The sequence below is a fragment of the Meles meles genome, chromosome 16, assembly GCF_922984935.1.
Source record: "Meles meles chromosome 16, mMelMel3.1 paternal haplotype, whole genome shotgun sequence".
NCBI classification, from domain to species: Eukaryota; Metazoa; Chordata; class Mammalia; order Carnivora; family Mustelidae; genus Meles; species Meles meles.
The window spans coordinates 38,358,237-38,373,403 of record NC_060081.1 but is presented as its reverse complement, the minus strand read 5'-3'; the positions used below and the strand labels follow the sequence as shown (position 1 = coordinate 38,373,403).

At 44.9% G+C, this 15,167-nt stretch overlaps 1 protein-coding gene across 6 annotated transcripts in view; it reads left to right on the top strand.

The window, feature by feature from the left end:
* The window catches only part of RIN2 (Ras and Rab interactor 2), a 222,561-nt gene that overhangs the window by 144,161 nt on the left and 63,233 nt on the right, over positions 1-15,167 (top strand). For 3 of the 6 annotated variants that reach the window (XM_045981050.1, XM_045981051.1, XM_045981049.1), the window contains one exon: positions 13,269-13,369. The exons of 2 other annotated variants lie outside the window; for them this stretch is intronic. In XM_045981050.1, the coding sequence (XP_045837006.1) occupies positions 13,269-13,369 (101 nt within the window). One more of the 6 variants, XM_045981052.1, reaches the window with a different exon arrangement.

Sequence of the window (15,167 nt, the reverse complement as noted above, 5' to 3'; positions counted from 1 at the left end):
CACTGCAGTTAGCCATTTAGTCCTGGTTCACCATCATGAGTGATGCTGCCAAGAACACTCTTTGCTATCTATCGGATTTTTCTTTGGGTCAATTCCTAGAATTAGAAATGCGAAATTCAACAGTTTTTGTACATAAATTGATGATGTATACGTTCAGATTGGCTTCCAGAAAGGGTGAGTCATTATTTCTCCCCCCAGGCTTATAGAAAGCTGGAGGGGGTAAAAGGGAAGTGAGTGTGACCATATTCATGCCACTGCACTCCGAGAGGCAGAGGAGGACAGCTCATGATCAATAAGAGAGTGAGCCCAAAGAGGTGTTAGAAATTCATTGATCTCTCTTTTTTTTTAAGTTTTTATTTAAATCCTAGTTAGTTAACATACAGTGTAATATTAGTTTCAGGTGTACAGTTCAGTGCTTCAGCACTTCATACAACACACTGCGTTCATCACAAGTGTCCTCCTAATCCCCATCACCCATCTAGCCCATCCCCCTGCCCACCTCCCCTCTAGGAACAATCCATTTGTTCTCTCTATGTAGTTAAGAGTCTGTTTCTTGGTTTGTTGCTCCTTCTCTCTTTTTTCCCCCCATGCTCATTTGTTTTATTTCTGGAGATCCCCCATAGGCATGAAATCGTATGGTGTTTGTCTTTCTCTGACCGACTTATTTTGCCTAGCGTTATACTTATTAGCTCCAGCCATGTTGTTGCAAATGGCAAGATATCTTTCTTTTTGATGGTTGAGTAATAGTCTATTGTATATCTATACCTACATCTATTTAATGTTAGAGGAAACTAAAGCTCAGAGAGGTTAAGGAACACCCTTCCCCCCATGCATACACAAGGCCTGGGACCCACAGTTGGCAGGTGTCTTAGAATGGATGACCTTCAAAGATAAAAACTTCGGAGATCATTTTCAAAAGTGAAAACTATAATTCTCATACAACTCCTTAGGGACTGGGTATCGAAGATCAGTTTAACTCATTAAAGGAGAAAGTCAACAGGATGTTAAAACCAATTCCATGTGGCAGAGACTGGTCAGTAGTCACGGGACAAAAGAATCCCATGTTGAACCAGCTCTGACGTCCGCCGTTAGCCAGCTTTGTGTGTCTAACTTTGTAAGGTTTAGGTGTAAGCTTGATACTGCTAATATTCAACTGTCTTTTGACCTTCAAACAATTGTGGTTTCACGCACCTCCATCTAGTACAAAAGTCGCTGAAGTTATCCGGGGCCATAAAATTAAAACCTTTTTTTATCTTTTCTGCTGAACAAATCTATTTGCAACTTACCAATCTTCCATATGTTCTGCATCTGACTGTAAGGAGTCCAGGCTTTAATCCAAAGAAAAGAGCCAAACAAAATGGCATTCCAGGTGACCCTTAGGTAGGTTTATTATACAGTGCCCAACTATGACTTTGAAAGGGAACTTCGTTTGCATCAAGTTCTGCACAGTTTTTGTTAACTGCAGGGACATATCCTTTGTGGCTGAACTGATTTATGGATGGCCAAGATTGATCTCAGTGGTAAATCCACCTAAAACTCCATTGGCTTTGGAGTTCCTCGGAATTCTTGAAGGCCAAAGGGTCCCCTCATTCAGGTCTTATTTCCCATGGCCGTGGGCGTCAAGCTTCATATTTCCCAGGGACCTGGGGCAGAAGTGTCTGCTCAGGGTGCAGGAATTTGCTCTTGCCAGGCTTCCAGCCATGGTCAAGGTAGAATGCCTTCCATGAGAGCCCTGTCGCACCTGGAAAGGATGCTACGTGGAGCCCAGAAGGCCTGAATGCCTGCTGACCATCTTGCCAGACACCAGTTTGTAAACTCCAAGATGCTAGTCCCCACGCAGCAGGTTTGTCACTGACAAGACAGCGAACAAGCCGCTGACAACCCCAGGCCTCTCCAACTTGAGTTCCACAAAGACATAGATCAGCACATTTCAGTTCCAAGATGTACTGATTTCCAAAACGTAATGTCTCTGAAATCATTTGTAGGCTGCAGTCACTGGTGTGTCGTAGTTATAATTGCCAGCTCTTTTTTTCTTGATGATATATAAAATGAGAGGGTGCCTTATAATTAGTAGTGTCTTTAGTTTGATGGGGCACACTGTATTTTTGTTTTTCTTCCCTACTGCAGACCCAGAGCGTGATGCTTAATACGCACTCCATAAACATTTTGTAAAAACCTAAAGAAACAAATGCAACATCAGATTTCAAACACAAATGCTGAAACTAACCAGGGCTTCAGAACTCATCGGGGCCAACTCTTAGAACCCTATCCTTTGTGGCCCTTCTACCATTTAGCTTGTTGCTCGACCTTAAAACTCAAATCCATGAGCAGTAATATGGCGACAATCTGTGACTTCTGAGTCACCGAAGAATTGAACACAATACCGGCCTCAGACAACTGAGCATGTAAATTAGGACCTTGGCAGAATGACTACTCAAGACGCTGCCATACAAGTTGCTTCCATGATTCGTGTATTGAATTACAGACGCGGGGTATCTCTTTAAAAACTTCCCCCACCCCAGGATACACTAAATGTAAAGTTCTATCAGTGTTTACAGAATCATTTCAAATATGGTGAAAAACAAAACTCAAAAAACTCTGGGCTCTGCCTCTAGAAGTTGCATAGAATGAGCAGCATCTGTGCCTGCGTGGTCTTCCCAGGCCCTCACAGCCTATGTGTACTTGGTATTGATTGTCTGGCCAGACAGAGCTCATCCGGGCCTCTCTTATAGGTCAGTGGAAGCAGTTTATAACTTAGTCATTAGAGGGACCATGTTTTAAAGCCAATGGCTTCTGCTCTGTGAGTGTTTAACATTGGATCAGAAGAGAGTACATTCCAATATGCAGCCACATAGGTGGTTGTTGGTGGTAAATAGTTGAAAACTCTTGAGCAGTGGCCTTTAGTAGCCACCACCATGTCAATGATTTCCCTACCCTGTCCAGCTGAGCTTCTCATGGACTGGCTGGAGCTCCACCCACTCCGTGTCCTGATTTAGCCCTGGTCTAGGAGGAAAATGAACAGGGAAGTTACCAAGAGGAAGGCAGAGGAGGAAGAGCACTCATTCATTCAACAACTCATGTATGCCAGGGACTGGCCTGAGCTCCAAAGATACAGCAGGGAGCAAAAAGACAAGGTTCCTACTCTGGGGTTTATATCCTGGTGGGAGCATTTGAGTGAGTCTCTGGATCTAGGAATAACCCACAGGCAGGACCATCCACCTCAAATGGTGAAAAAGGAGAGCCAAGGGTGAAGGTTGGAGGCTATCTTAAGTCAGGTTCCCCAGAAATAGGTACAGAGCTAAAGATTTTTAGCTTATCAGGAAATGCTCAAGAGAAACCATAGTGGAGTACAGCAGGGAAGGAGGTCACACAAGAGTCCAATTTCAAGCAAAGTCCTCTTGAAGATAACTTTGGCTCCATCTTAAAGGGAGCTTGGGGACAGTTTAGATCTTCTCAGATGTCTCCACCAGAGGAGTGGGAACTGGGACACTTATATACCTCAACACCAATCTGTCCTTGGTCAAGAACTGACTCTGAGGGTCCTTCTTGGTTTCCGTGCACCAAACAATGCAGGTTCTGGCTCCCTGAAAGCCATGCTTTGACAGGGGCCTTAGGGCTAACTGTGTAGGGCTGGTTCCTTCTTCTGACCCCTCTTGGGAAGCAGGAGGGGCCCCCTCTGGTGGAAACACTGGTCTTGGGAGAGGCCACTGTGCTGCATGATGTTTGTGGGGGTTTTCAGAGCTGAGGAAGCTCCAAGAGGCTAAACGCCAGGAAAACCTGGTCCATCAGCATCTTGAGGTGTACCCAGAAGGTACCGACGCACACAAAGGATACCAGGTCCTGAATTTTCTGGAAATGTCCTAATTTCAGATGTCTCTATCCACTTTAAGGACACTCATGCTTGTTGTGCCCCAAGAAGCCCCATCGAATTGATGTGCCCTCTAGGGACATAGCATGTGGAGGTCTTTTTCATGGGCATAGTACAAGGGCCTGTCTCTCCCAACAGATACAATGAGCCAACACATCCTGCTACCTTAATCCCACTCTGTACTTCTAGTACCCTCTGAGCCAGGCCTCTGTCTTTCTTGTTATGGGTGGCAATGTAAATTGGTAAGCACGTTCCCCACCAGCAAATAATAAAAACCCATGTGGGCTGTGGACTTTGTCTGCATCACCTCAACACACTCTTAAAGAGGCCCGAGAAGTGGTCCTCAGCATGTTCTCAGGTCACAGATGAGGAAATTTAAGGAGTCAAATGATTTATTTGAGGACTCACTGCTTGAAGCTACAGAGCTGAAGGAATTCCAGGCCAGTCAACTTAGCCAGATTTGGCTTCTAAATATTAGATTTGCCCACTTGTGTTCATTTCCTCTGAATACTGCTGCTTAGGAAACACAATTCAACTGAGTGAACTTGAAGGTCTAATTGGCCAGCAGTTTCTGAATGGGGGAGCGCCTTGTCTAGCAAACAGAAAGGAGCTCCAGGGAGCAGTACAAAGTGGAAGACATGCCTAGGCAGAACGGAGTAGGGACAAGGAAGTCATAAGCAAATGGAAGGTTTGTTTCAGGCTGTGCACCTTCCTCTGGGCGAAGGGCCGGCATCTGTCCTTTAGTTTACATTGTCTATATTGATTAGGAAATTGCAGACTGGTTCAAAATATCACTCCTGGGAGAGGCTGGACGTGCAGCTTGGTTAGGCATTAAGCCCCGGTTTGCAACATGGGTCTTTGCACAAGTGACTCCATTTGGGGCCTAGTATTTCTATTTTTTACACTACTCTTTTCTACTTGGAGCTAAAAACAGAAAGTTATTCACATCAAACCATTCGCTTCACTTCACTCAGAGGGTATGGGGTTGGGTTGCCTATTACCTTTTTCTCTGGGTATGTGGAGGTATTTTTTTCCTCTTAACCCAAAGCAGAAAATAGAACTAAAAGATAGTGAATGTTGTTTTTAGTAAATAGGAAGGTTGTGGCTGTGCTTAGGGGATGTTTTGAATCAGCATGGCTAAGATGGACTATTGAAGAAATGCTCATTTCTTCAGTTGAGTTCATTTGCTCTCCATATGGAATTTAAAACAAAAACAAAAACAAAAAAACAAGGGCAGAGTTCTAACTCCTGCCTCATGGGCCATTCCCAGCCTCTGGGCATGTTTGAAAGTGGCGGCCCTCTGGCACATTCCCTGGCCTGTAGAAGGCACCTTGAGGCAGACAGAGCCATCTCAGAGTGTGGGGTTTAAGGATTTAGGGAACCTAGCATGGGCCGTATTTGAGTTATCACTCCCCTCCTTGTGCTGACTTCATACCACACATAAAATTACACTCCAAATGAATGAAAGGCCTACTTATAAGTAAGTACATTATATGGATATAGGCAAAACTATATGTAAGTGTCAGCAGAAAAAAGAGGAAACTTCATATCTTCAAGATAAAAAATGTCTTCCTACGGGCACCTGGATGACTTAGTTGGTTAAGCTTCCAACTCTTGATTTCAGCTCAGGTCATGATCTTGGGGTCCTGGGATTGAGCCCCACATTGGGCTCCATGCTTAGTGTGAAGTCTGCTTAGGATTCTTTCTCTCCCTCTGTCCCTCCCTCTGCTCGCTCACTCTGCCTTTCTCTCTAAGATAAATAAATAAATTAAAAAAAAAAAAAAGAAAATGTCTTTCTAGGCAAGGGTCAATAAACAAGAGCCACAATAAAAAATTTTTTGATTCTGTCAACATTAAAAGCTTAAGGAAATTTTAAAAAACAGTCTGAGAGAAAATCTCTTAAATATTTGAGACAAGAGATGCAGATCCACAACTCACGCAGTCTAATGAGAGAAACCAGGAGACCCCAAGATGGGCAACATACATGAACAGGCAGTTTCTCAACGGAGGAAATACAAGTACAAATACAAATACAACAAAAAAATGTAATCCGAGCAAAGCACATTAAAACATTAAGGCTCATCAGATTGACCAAAGCTTAAAAGTTTCATAAAATCAAACACTGACAGGGCGCCTGGGTAGCTCAGTTGGTTGAACGATTGCCTTCGGCTCAGGTCATGATCCCGGACTTCCAGGATCGAGTCCCGCATCAGGCTCCCAGCTCCTTGGGGAGTCTGCTTCTCCCTCTGACCTTCTCCTCTCTCATGCTCTCTCTCACTCATTCTCTCTCAAATAAATAAATAAAATCTTTAAAAAAATTTTTTTTAAATAAAAAAAAATCAAACACTGACAAATGAGGGGGTCACTTTCAAAGATGGTGGAGGCAGTCTAGCTTGGCATGGCCACCTGGAGAGCCACATAGTGCCACCTTATAACCTCTTCCATGAATGGAGCTCAGCGTTTTCTGTGAGGTTTCACACAGTACACAGGGGTGTTTAGCACAGTCCTGCTTGTGACAGCAAAACACTAGAAATGACTTAAGTGTCTGTCAAAATAGAACGGATACATGGTTTATCCCTGTGTATATCCCATGTGGCATAGCCCTAGCCCATTTAAAATGAATGAACTAGGCAGAATGGCTAAAACGAATAAGTCAGGAAAAAACAGACGTTGGCAAGGATGCAGAGAAAGGGGAAGCCTCCTACACTGTTGGTGGGAATGCAAGCTGGTGCAGCCACTCTGGAAAACAGTGTGGAGGTTCCTCAAAAAGTTGAAAATAGAGCTACCCTACAACCCAGCAATCGAACTACTGGATATTTACCCTAAAGATACAAATGTAGTGATCCGAAGGGGCACGTGTACCCCAATGTTTATAGCAGCAATGTCCACAATAGCCAAGCTGTGGAAAGAGCCCAGATGTCCATTGACAGATGAATGGATAAATATACCACTGTAGATACACAGTGGAATACTACTCAGCCATTAAAAAAAGAAATCCTGCCATTTGCAACAACATGGTGAACTAGAAGATATTATGCTAAGGGAAATAAGTTAATCAGAGAAAGATAATTATATGATTTTACTCATGTGTGGAATTTAAGAAACAAAACAGAGGATCATAGGGGCAGGGAGAGAAAAATGAAACAAGATGAAACCAGAGAATGAGACAAACCATAAGAGACTCTTAATCTCAGGAAACAAACTGAGGGTTGCTGGAGCAGAGGTGGGTAGGGGGATGGGGTAACTGGGTGACGGGCATTAAGGAGGGCACACTGAACTCTACGCCTGAAACTAATAATACATGTGTGTTAGTTAATTGAATTTAAATAACTTTTTTAAAAATTGTAAAAAAGTGAATGAGCTAGGGTTTCATATATCAATGTAGATAAATCCCACGTTTCATTGAATAAAATAAGGGAACCACAGGACAATGCATCAGTACAATTCCATTGGGTAGAGAAAGCACAGAATGATACCATTCAAGAATGGTGTGCACAAAACTGGTAACAGTGTACCTCTGGGTAGGTGAAAAGGATTATGGGTGATGGTCAAGGCAGATTAGTTTTAATGACAACAATTTATGTTTTTCAATGAGAATGTATTCATGCAATTATAATTAAATTTCAAAAATATAAATGCAAACACCCTCATGGGTGTGGCATACAAAGTTTAGAAAGGGGGAAAAAAAAAAAAAAAGACAGGGTTTTGAGATGCCCTGTCAGCATTTTCTAGACATTCCTCTGCAAGTGGAAGGAAGCCTTCATTATTTTGTTTGTTTCTGTGGTGACAATTCCTTGGAGCAAAGATCCCATTATTTTCCAGACTTCTTCAGAAGAGCCCCAAATATGGGATGTACCCACTAGCCCATGAGGCTCCCCCAGCTCACCAAAATAGACAGGAGAGGGATTGTTTGGGTGATAGGGTTTCTCGTGACCTGGAGGTAGGTCTGCTCCCACAGAGTTGATGGGGCTATCGAGGCCCAACAGACCCCAAGGCCAAGCAGCTACATTAGGGGAATAGAAATTCCGGAGCTGAGAGCAAAACACTTGACTTTTCCCACACCCTAGCTTTCAAGCCTTCACCATATCAGCAACACATCCCCTTTGCAAAGCCTGATAACATTCCGGAGTTTGCCTCACCATTTGAAGACCACCTTATCAGAACTTGCTTTGTAAACACTCTCTCTTGGCCTTCAAGAGATTTTTTTCTCCTTTATCTAACCCTAAAAGAAAGAACACAAAATTTGGAGTCCCTCCAGCATCCCGTGGGAGCAGGGATGGATGGCATCAAGACTTCTGTCCCTGGTCACGGAAAATAGGCATCTAGTGGGCAGATGTTGAGATTAGAGACCTCTGGGCAGCCGTCAGAGGAAGACTGGATACCACAAATGCTGGTCTTTTGTAGATCCGGGTCTGCTCCCAGTAATGAAATGGCCTCTTTCCAGGCTGGCAGGTGTCTGTGTGTATTTGCAGTGTCTTCTAGTATCACTCTGCTTCATGGCAAGGCTCACAATTAGTAACAAGGTTCAGGGCACAACCACCGGGGTGGGGGCATGGGTGAAGGTGGGTCTCTCTGAGCCCCAAGCTGGTGCTCTCAGCACTGTCCATGCTGCCCAAACTACCAGGCAGTTGCTGCAACCAGACATCCTTGAAAGTGTACAGAGCTGCCGCTAGCAGTGTGGCCCCTCGAAGGAGGTTCCCGCCTATGGGGAGATTACCAGAATGATTACAAAGTGGTACAAATTAGTGTAGATTCCCACTCTAGCCTGGGACAAGGCACGCCCAGCCTTCCCTGGGCCGAGCCCTGGGTATGATCTCAGAGGAGAGAACCTGGGCCTTCCTAAGCACTGCTCTTGCCCTTGGCCTGGATGCCAAATGGCATGGAAATCACCTAGGTGAACAGTTCAGTCCCCACCCACCTACTTTATTATGCACAAATGCTCACCTGGGAGGGAGGGGGTGAACAGAGGTTGCTGAGTAGAATGAGGGAGGGGACCCAGAGACCCAATCCCCGGCTTGCCTCCCTCTCTCCTGTTGTGCACAGAAGCCTGGTCTGTCCCTGCATGGGAAAGCAAGCACGCCACCTCTTTGCGGGAGGTAACAAGCACAGATTGATGTCCTGGCTTTATCAGAGTGGACTCTGATGGCCAGTGCTTTCCCGGGTCTGTCTCCTGGTTTGCGCCCTTTGTCACAACTTGGAGTTTTCTGGAAATGATACAGATACTGTGTTTTTGGTAGAACGACTATCTCACGAATTTGGTGGCCTGCACTCTGATGTCCCGTCTTACAAGTAAGAGCAAGAGCCGCTTGGCCCCGTGGATCTTCCCAAGTGTCCCCACGTCCTGGGCAGGCAGACAGGGTAGTGAAGAACGGTGTGCACCTGCCGGATGCTTAAGCAGCCCCTTCCCGGTCTGGTAGGAATTCTAGATGGCTACAGGGATGTGGTGGGGCCTGCTGTTGTGTAAGTGGATTTGGAGAAGTGTTGATTGTGACACCAATTTTGATTAAAGCACTCCTGTAGAAACTGCAGTTGTCTTTAACGTGAGAAAGCTTAAAACTGCCTCCCCCCTTTGTGGGTGGCAGGTTATCTCTGCCTATCCTTAAAGATAAAGAGTATTAAGAGCATAAAAGATGTGAACAAACATCTACTGGTATCAAAAACACAAACACAAATGTGTCTGGGAAAATTTGGGAAACATCCCCAATCCAATCGTTGATACCAGGACAAACACCAGGTGTTTAGGAGGGACAGTCTGGCCAGAGGTGGTCAAGGGCTTTTCCTGGGGTAGGCTATGCTCACGTTCACATTCATATGGTGGCTGTGAAGGTGACTGAGGGTGGAGAGACTGATTTGCCTAGTGACCTCTCTCCTTGCTGGGGATGGGAACTCTTTCTCCCAGATTTCCCCGAGGCCGTGGGTGACTCTCCTGTGTGTGACTTCCTGGCCAGGACAATAGCCATGGCCCAGAATGGGAGGATGGGGGACCAGATTGGGGGACCTTCAGCGCAGACATTCAGACTGCTTTTGCTCACCCCACTCGCACCCGCCTTCTCAATCTTTCCATCTCCTTCCATTTTCATACACAGCACCCCTTTTTCTTCTCCTAATAATTTTGATTATGAATAAAGGTACAAAAACTCACATATACTGCTAAGCACATGTCACTCAGCTCTGTCATATCTTATCATTTTGCCATTTCATTTTAAGAAATAAAATCTCATAGTCATTGAGCCCCTTGACTTGTGAGCATCTTCATCCATTCTCCTCAAGAGGTAACCACTATCGTGGAGTAAGATTATAACCCCCATATCACACATTGGAGTTGTCTATGTGTATATTTATAAACATTATAGTATTATAGAGTTTTGAATGGCCTTAAACTTTATATACTGAATGTAACCCTTTTCAAGTTTTTTTTTTTTTGCTTGTATGAGAAGCTTTTGAGCATTTCTGTTTATATGTGTTGATATTGATAGCTCTGGTTCATTAATTTTAACTGTTGCATAGTATTCTGTACCTCAGTTTACCCATTCTCTTATTGATGGACATTTAAGTACTTATAATTTGGTTTTCTTACAAATAATGGTGCAGCAAATATTCTCATAAAGGTCTCCTCGCACCCACGTGCCTGGATTTCTCTAGAGTGCATATCTAGGAGGTCTGTATGTCTCTGACTCTCTCAGATGTTGCTATATTGCTCTTCAAAGTGGGCTCTGCAAATAAGACTCCTCTAGCAGGACTTGGGCTTCCCGTTTTCTCATATTCTCAAATATTATCAGACTTTTAAATTTTTGCCCGTGGGATATGTATATAAAAGGGATCTCCTGGTCATTTTCTCTTCCGGGTCCTCAGTGCTTCTAGAATGTTCGCCTACAGCTTGCATCCCAGGCGCACACAGCAAGGATGGCTCAAGCATGGAGGATCTGGCTGGCCTCCCTTCTTCTGACCTCCAAGCACTGGGAGCATGCTGAGCTATTTTCAAGGACCCCTGGTCCATGTCCACTTTCCCCTCAGATCATCTCTCCCCGTGACAGGGCTTTGGGATGCCAACACATATGCCGCTGATCCAAATGTGTAATTATCTCCACACTGAATGTCAAAAACTACATGCCAGATTTATTGAATGGCCAATAAGAAAATCAAGACATAACTGACCTAATATCCAACTCAATTTCTTCCTCAGAACTGACCCTTCCTCATGTCCGTCAAGGGCACTGTTATCTATCTGATAATCAAGTCAAAAACTTAGGAGTTCTGTTGAGTCTTCTCTTCCCATTCTCCTACATCAAGTCCACCAATGCCTATCAATTTCTGTGTTAAACTGTTATTAGATATCCCCCCTTCTTTCGAATTCGTCTGCTACCACCTTGGTCCAAGCCACTGGACCTCTCTTGCCTGTATCCAAACTGGTTGCCACCAGACTGGTCTTGCCTCTTCTCCTCTTGCCCTTACAAACCATATCTAGCCAGCAGCCAAAGTGATCTTTTTAGAACCTAAAACAAAGGAAATTTCTTCCCCTCCTAAAGCCCTTTCATGGTTCTTCGCATAGAAAATTCAAATGTATGGGTACTGTGATCTAGAATGCCAATGAGCTCTGGTCCTTCCTCTCCTGCCACGTGCTTCCCCAGCCTCGGGGACTTGCTCTGTATGGGGGGATCTTCCCTTGATCTTTTCATGGCTCCCTTGTCCTTCAGGGCTCCATCGCTTCCTCCAAGATCCACCCTCAACCAGCCCATCCTACCTAGCATGGTGGCCACTTAGCTGCCCTCTACAGCATCACCCTGTTCTGTTTTCATTCTGGCACTTCTCAGTATTCAGGGAAGTGGTCTGTGCTCTACCAGAATATCATCTCTGTGAGAACTGTCCACCTTCATGCTTTTAGCACCTGCCATGAAGTGGGTGCCCATAAAGGTTTGTTGGATTAATGAATGAATAGATGGGGTCAATGTTTGAGCAGCCTGTAAGCTTAGATGAAGTTTCGGCCAGCACTTGGGTGGGATAAATCTGCTGAGGAAAGACAACACGTGTCTTTAGCTAGAATAGTGATTGTCAGAGTTTAGAGCCCTGGGATCCCTTTATCCTATTAATAATTATGGAGGACCCCAAAGAGCTTGCGTTCATTTGGATTATAGCTATAGATGCTTGCTGTGTTGGGAATTAAAATGGAGAAGTTTTTAAAAGATTTTGTTTATTTATTTGACAGAGAGAGAGGTCACCAGTAGGCAGAGAGGCAGGGAGAGAGAGGTGGGGAAGCAGGCTCCCTGCTGAGTAGAGAGCCCGCTGAGGGGCTTGATCCCAGGATCCTGAGATCATGACTTGAGCTAAAGGCAGAAGCTTAACCCACTGAGCCACTTAGGCACCCCTAAAATGGAGAAATTTTTTAAAAAAATATTTCTTTAGAAACTGTTAAATCTATTGCATGATGACATAAATAATAGGTAAAAAATAACTATAATTTTTAAAAATTAATGAGCAGTGACATACTTTGAGAACAGGGCTGGACACAGAGAGTGCCTAGTTAGCACCAGGAAGGATTCTGTTGGCTGAGGAGTTCGGTGGGCTCAAGAGTTTAGACCAGCCTTCAGGGGCTGATGTAGTCTCTTCTCAGTTGTGTGGGTAGAGGGTACAAGCAGCATGAACCTTCTGAAAGAGGAGAGCACATCTCCCTCCCTCTTCTCTTTCTCCAAACAGTCCTCTTTATAAAATAAATAAATAAAAAGCAAAGAATAGGATGAATAACTTAATGTCTAGAGATTGATTGCAAACTATATATGCCTTTTAGATATTTTTATTTCTGGGGCACCTGGGTGGCTTACTCAGTTAAGCATCTGCCTTCGGCTCAGGTCATGATCTCAGGGCCCTGGGATGGAACCCTGCATCAGGCCCTCCTCTCAGTGGGGAGTCTGCTTCTCCCTCTCCCTCTGCCCTTCTCCCCTGACCTACCCCTGCTTATGCTCTCTCTCTCTCAAATAACTAAAATCTTTACCAAAAGAAAAACAAATATGCTTATTTCTGTCACCAGAGGAATGATTGTATAAATTTTAATTCAGGGAATTCCTCTTGAGTTTTGACTTTGACAAAATGAAGCCTGGTTTTTACCAGGATTTGTTTATTCCTCTTTGTATTCATGTTGAGAAACCAAACTGGGTGTCATATCCTTTTTCTTAGGGCAGTACCGAAACCTAAGTTCTTCCTCTTTTTTTTTTTTTTTTTTTTGAGAAAAAGCTGCTTCCACCCTCTTTATTTTCTTTCGTCTGAGCAGAGGAAATTCACACAGCCAGGATTTAAAAAAAAAAAAAAAGGTGGTCTTCTCTGCGCTCCTATGGAAGCGGCTGAAGCTCCCTGGCTCTGGGCACGCCTCTTCCACTGCCTGACGTCACACTATTTTGTCTTTGAATAGCTCATTGATACAATCGTCTCGGAGATCGGAGAACTGAAACAGGAGATGGTGCAGACAGATGTCAGCCTGGAGAATGGACTGGAACCCAGCAAAGCCCACAGGTGACAGAGACGATCAGGTGCCGGGCGTCAGATGGGGGCTAAGTGGACCCTAGCAGCTACAAGGACTGCCGTCTCGGTGGCTTCTCAGAAGTTTGGGAACTGGGAGTGTGGTGGCCTGTCCTGATGAAGCTCTCTGTAGGAGGTGGGAGTGGCCCAGGAACCAGTTGTCTGTTTATTTTAATCACTTTGAAGGCACTTGAACTTTCCACACTCTCAATGCCTCCTGGCACCAGAACCCGGAAACCTAAAGTTCTGTCTGTCGTATCCACCTACTCACAGTGTTGGAAACAATAACGCAGCAGGATCCTCCGCGTGCAAAATAGAATTCAGTGTAGCCCGTGTCAGTCTCCAGAAGGCTTAAAGGGGCGTCCTAAGGAGGATGGACTCATTTTGCGTTCTCAGGTCAGAAAAATACCCCAGTTCTTACCATAGCCATTAGTCTAAGATATGACCCAGTGTGTTAGAGTTGGGATGTGGTTGTAAATAACTAAGAAACATGGGGGGCAACATGCGAAGCTTGTTAAGCTCGACATAATTGTGTTCCTGTCGCACCTGATCTGAGTAAATTGTAAGGGACTGGTCTTTATCAGGGAAATGGGAGTGCAGAGGTCAGGGTGGGTGGGGGTGGTAGGCTGGAGGAGGTCACTCCAACCGCATCTTAGCTCCTGGATACTGCAATTCATTGCTAGCAAAGGCAACAGAATATAGTCACTACAAAAATGATGCAGACACCGGGTGCCTGCGAGAATAGGGTCATTCTTAGCTTTCCCCTCTTTCCCTAGGAAATGGGTCGAGGGAGCCTAATGCAGTGTGAAGGTGAGCTTCACGGAGTGGCTTTTGCTCATGAGTCATGAGACAGGCAGGAATCCTGCAAGGGCAGGGGAACCAGGTTGTGCTGGTTGCCCAGGCAAGTTTCAAACCAGCCCAACTTGTTCCCTGCCCTAGACTGCAGGGAGAGCAGGCAATTGCAAGGAGGCACTTTGCAGCTGGAAGGCGGTAGTTTAACTTTCCTGTGTTTCTGGAGGAACCGTATTCCCCCTTAGCTGTGGAAATGCTACATGCCCTCCATTTCCTTCCCTACTCTACAGGGGAAAAAAAAAAAAAAAAAAGCCAGGGGGTAGACCAGATGGTCCCCATGCTTCTTGCAGCAGTACCCAGGCATTCTGTCTGATTTCCCTGGACCTCAGTGGCTGACCTTTTTTTCTCCATCAACTAAACAAATGTGCAGTGATTTTTGATTAAAGACTCTCCACCTCACACTCAGAATAGCGCCAAACTCAATGGAAGTGGACCTTTAGTCAGGGGATTTCCCTTTCCCCTTTGCGTCGTTGAGCTTGAAGTGGGAGTCCGGATTGGTGCCAAAGGGCAAAGAAGAGAGCTTCAGTGGCTGATTTCTCCTCCATCCAGGGAACATAGCACTGCAGATAGTCCCCAAACTCTGCAGGTGATGGACACCAGTGGCAGTATCCCCCCTCCCTCCGACCCCATCCCATGTGCAAGGCCCAGGGATGCTAGGTTTGCTAGAAGACGTGATGTTGTGTCAGCGGCCATCACATCACGATCTCGATGTCTGACTGCTGTAGGTACCAGGCTGGGAGAGCTGGGCTGCCATCTTGTCATTAACATCGCTGTCTTTTTATTTTCAAATTTAAGAATGACTGTAAGCATTCCATAATAGCAATGTTTTTCCGATTAATGTCACTTACTCTTGAATGCTATGTTGGTTAGCAATGAATTCATGAGATTTCAGATGCATTTTACTTGCTGCTTTTTTCAGTGGGGAAGAAAGAGAAAAGGC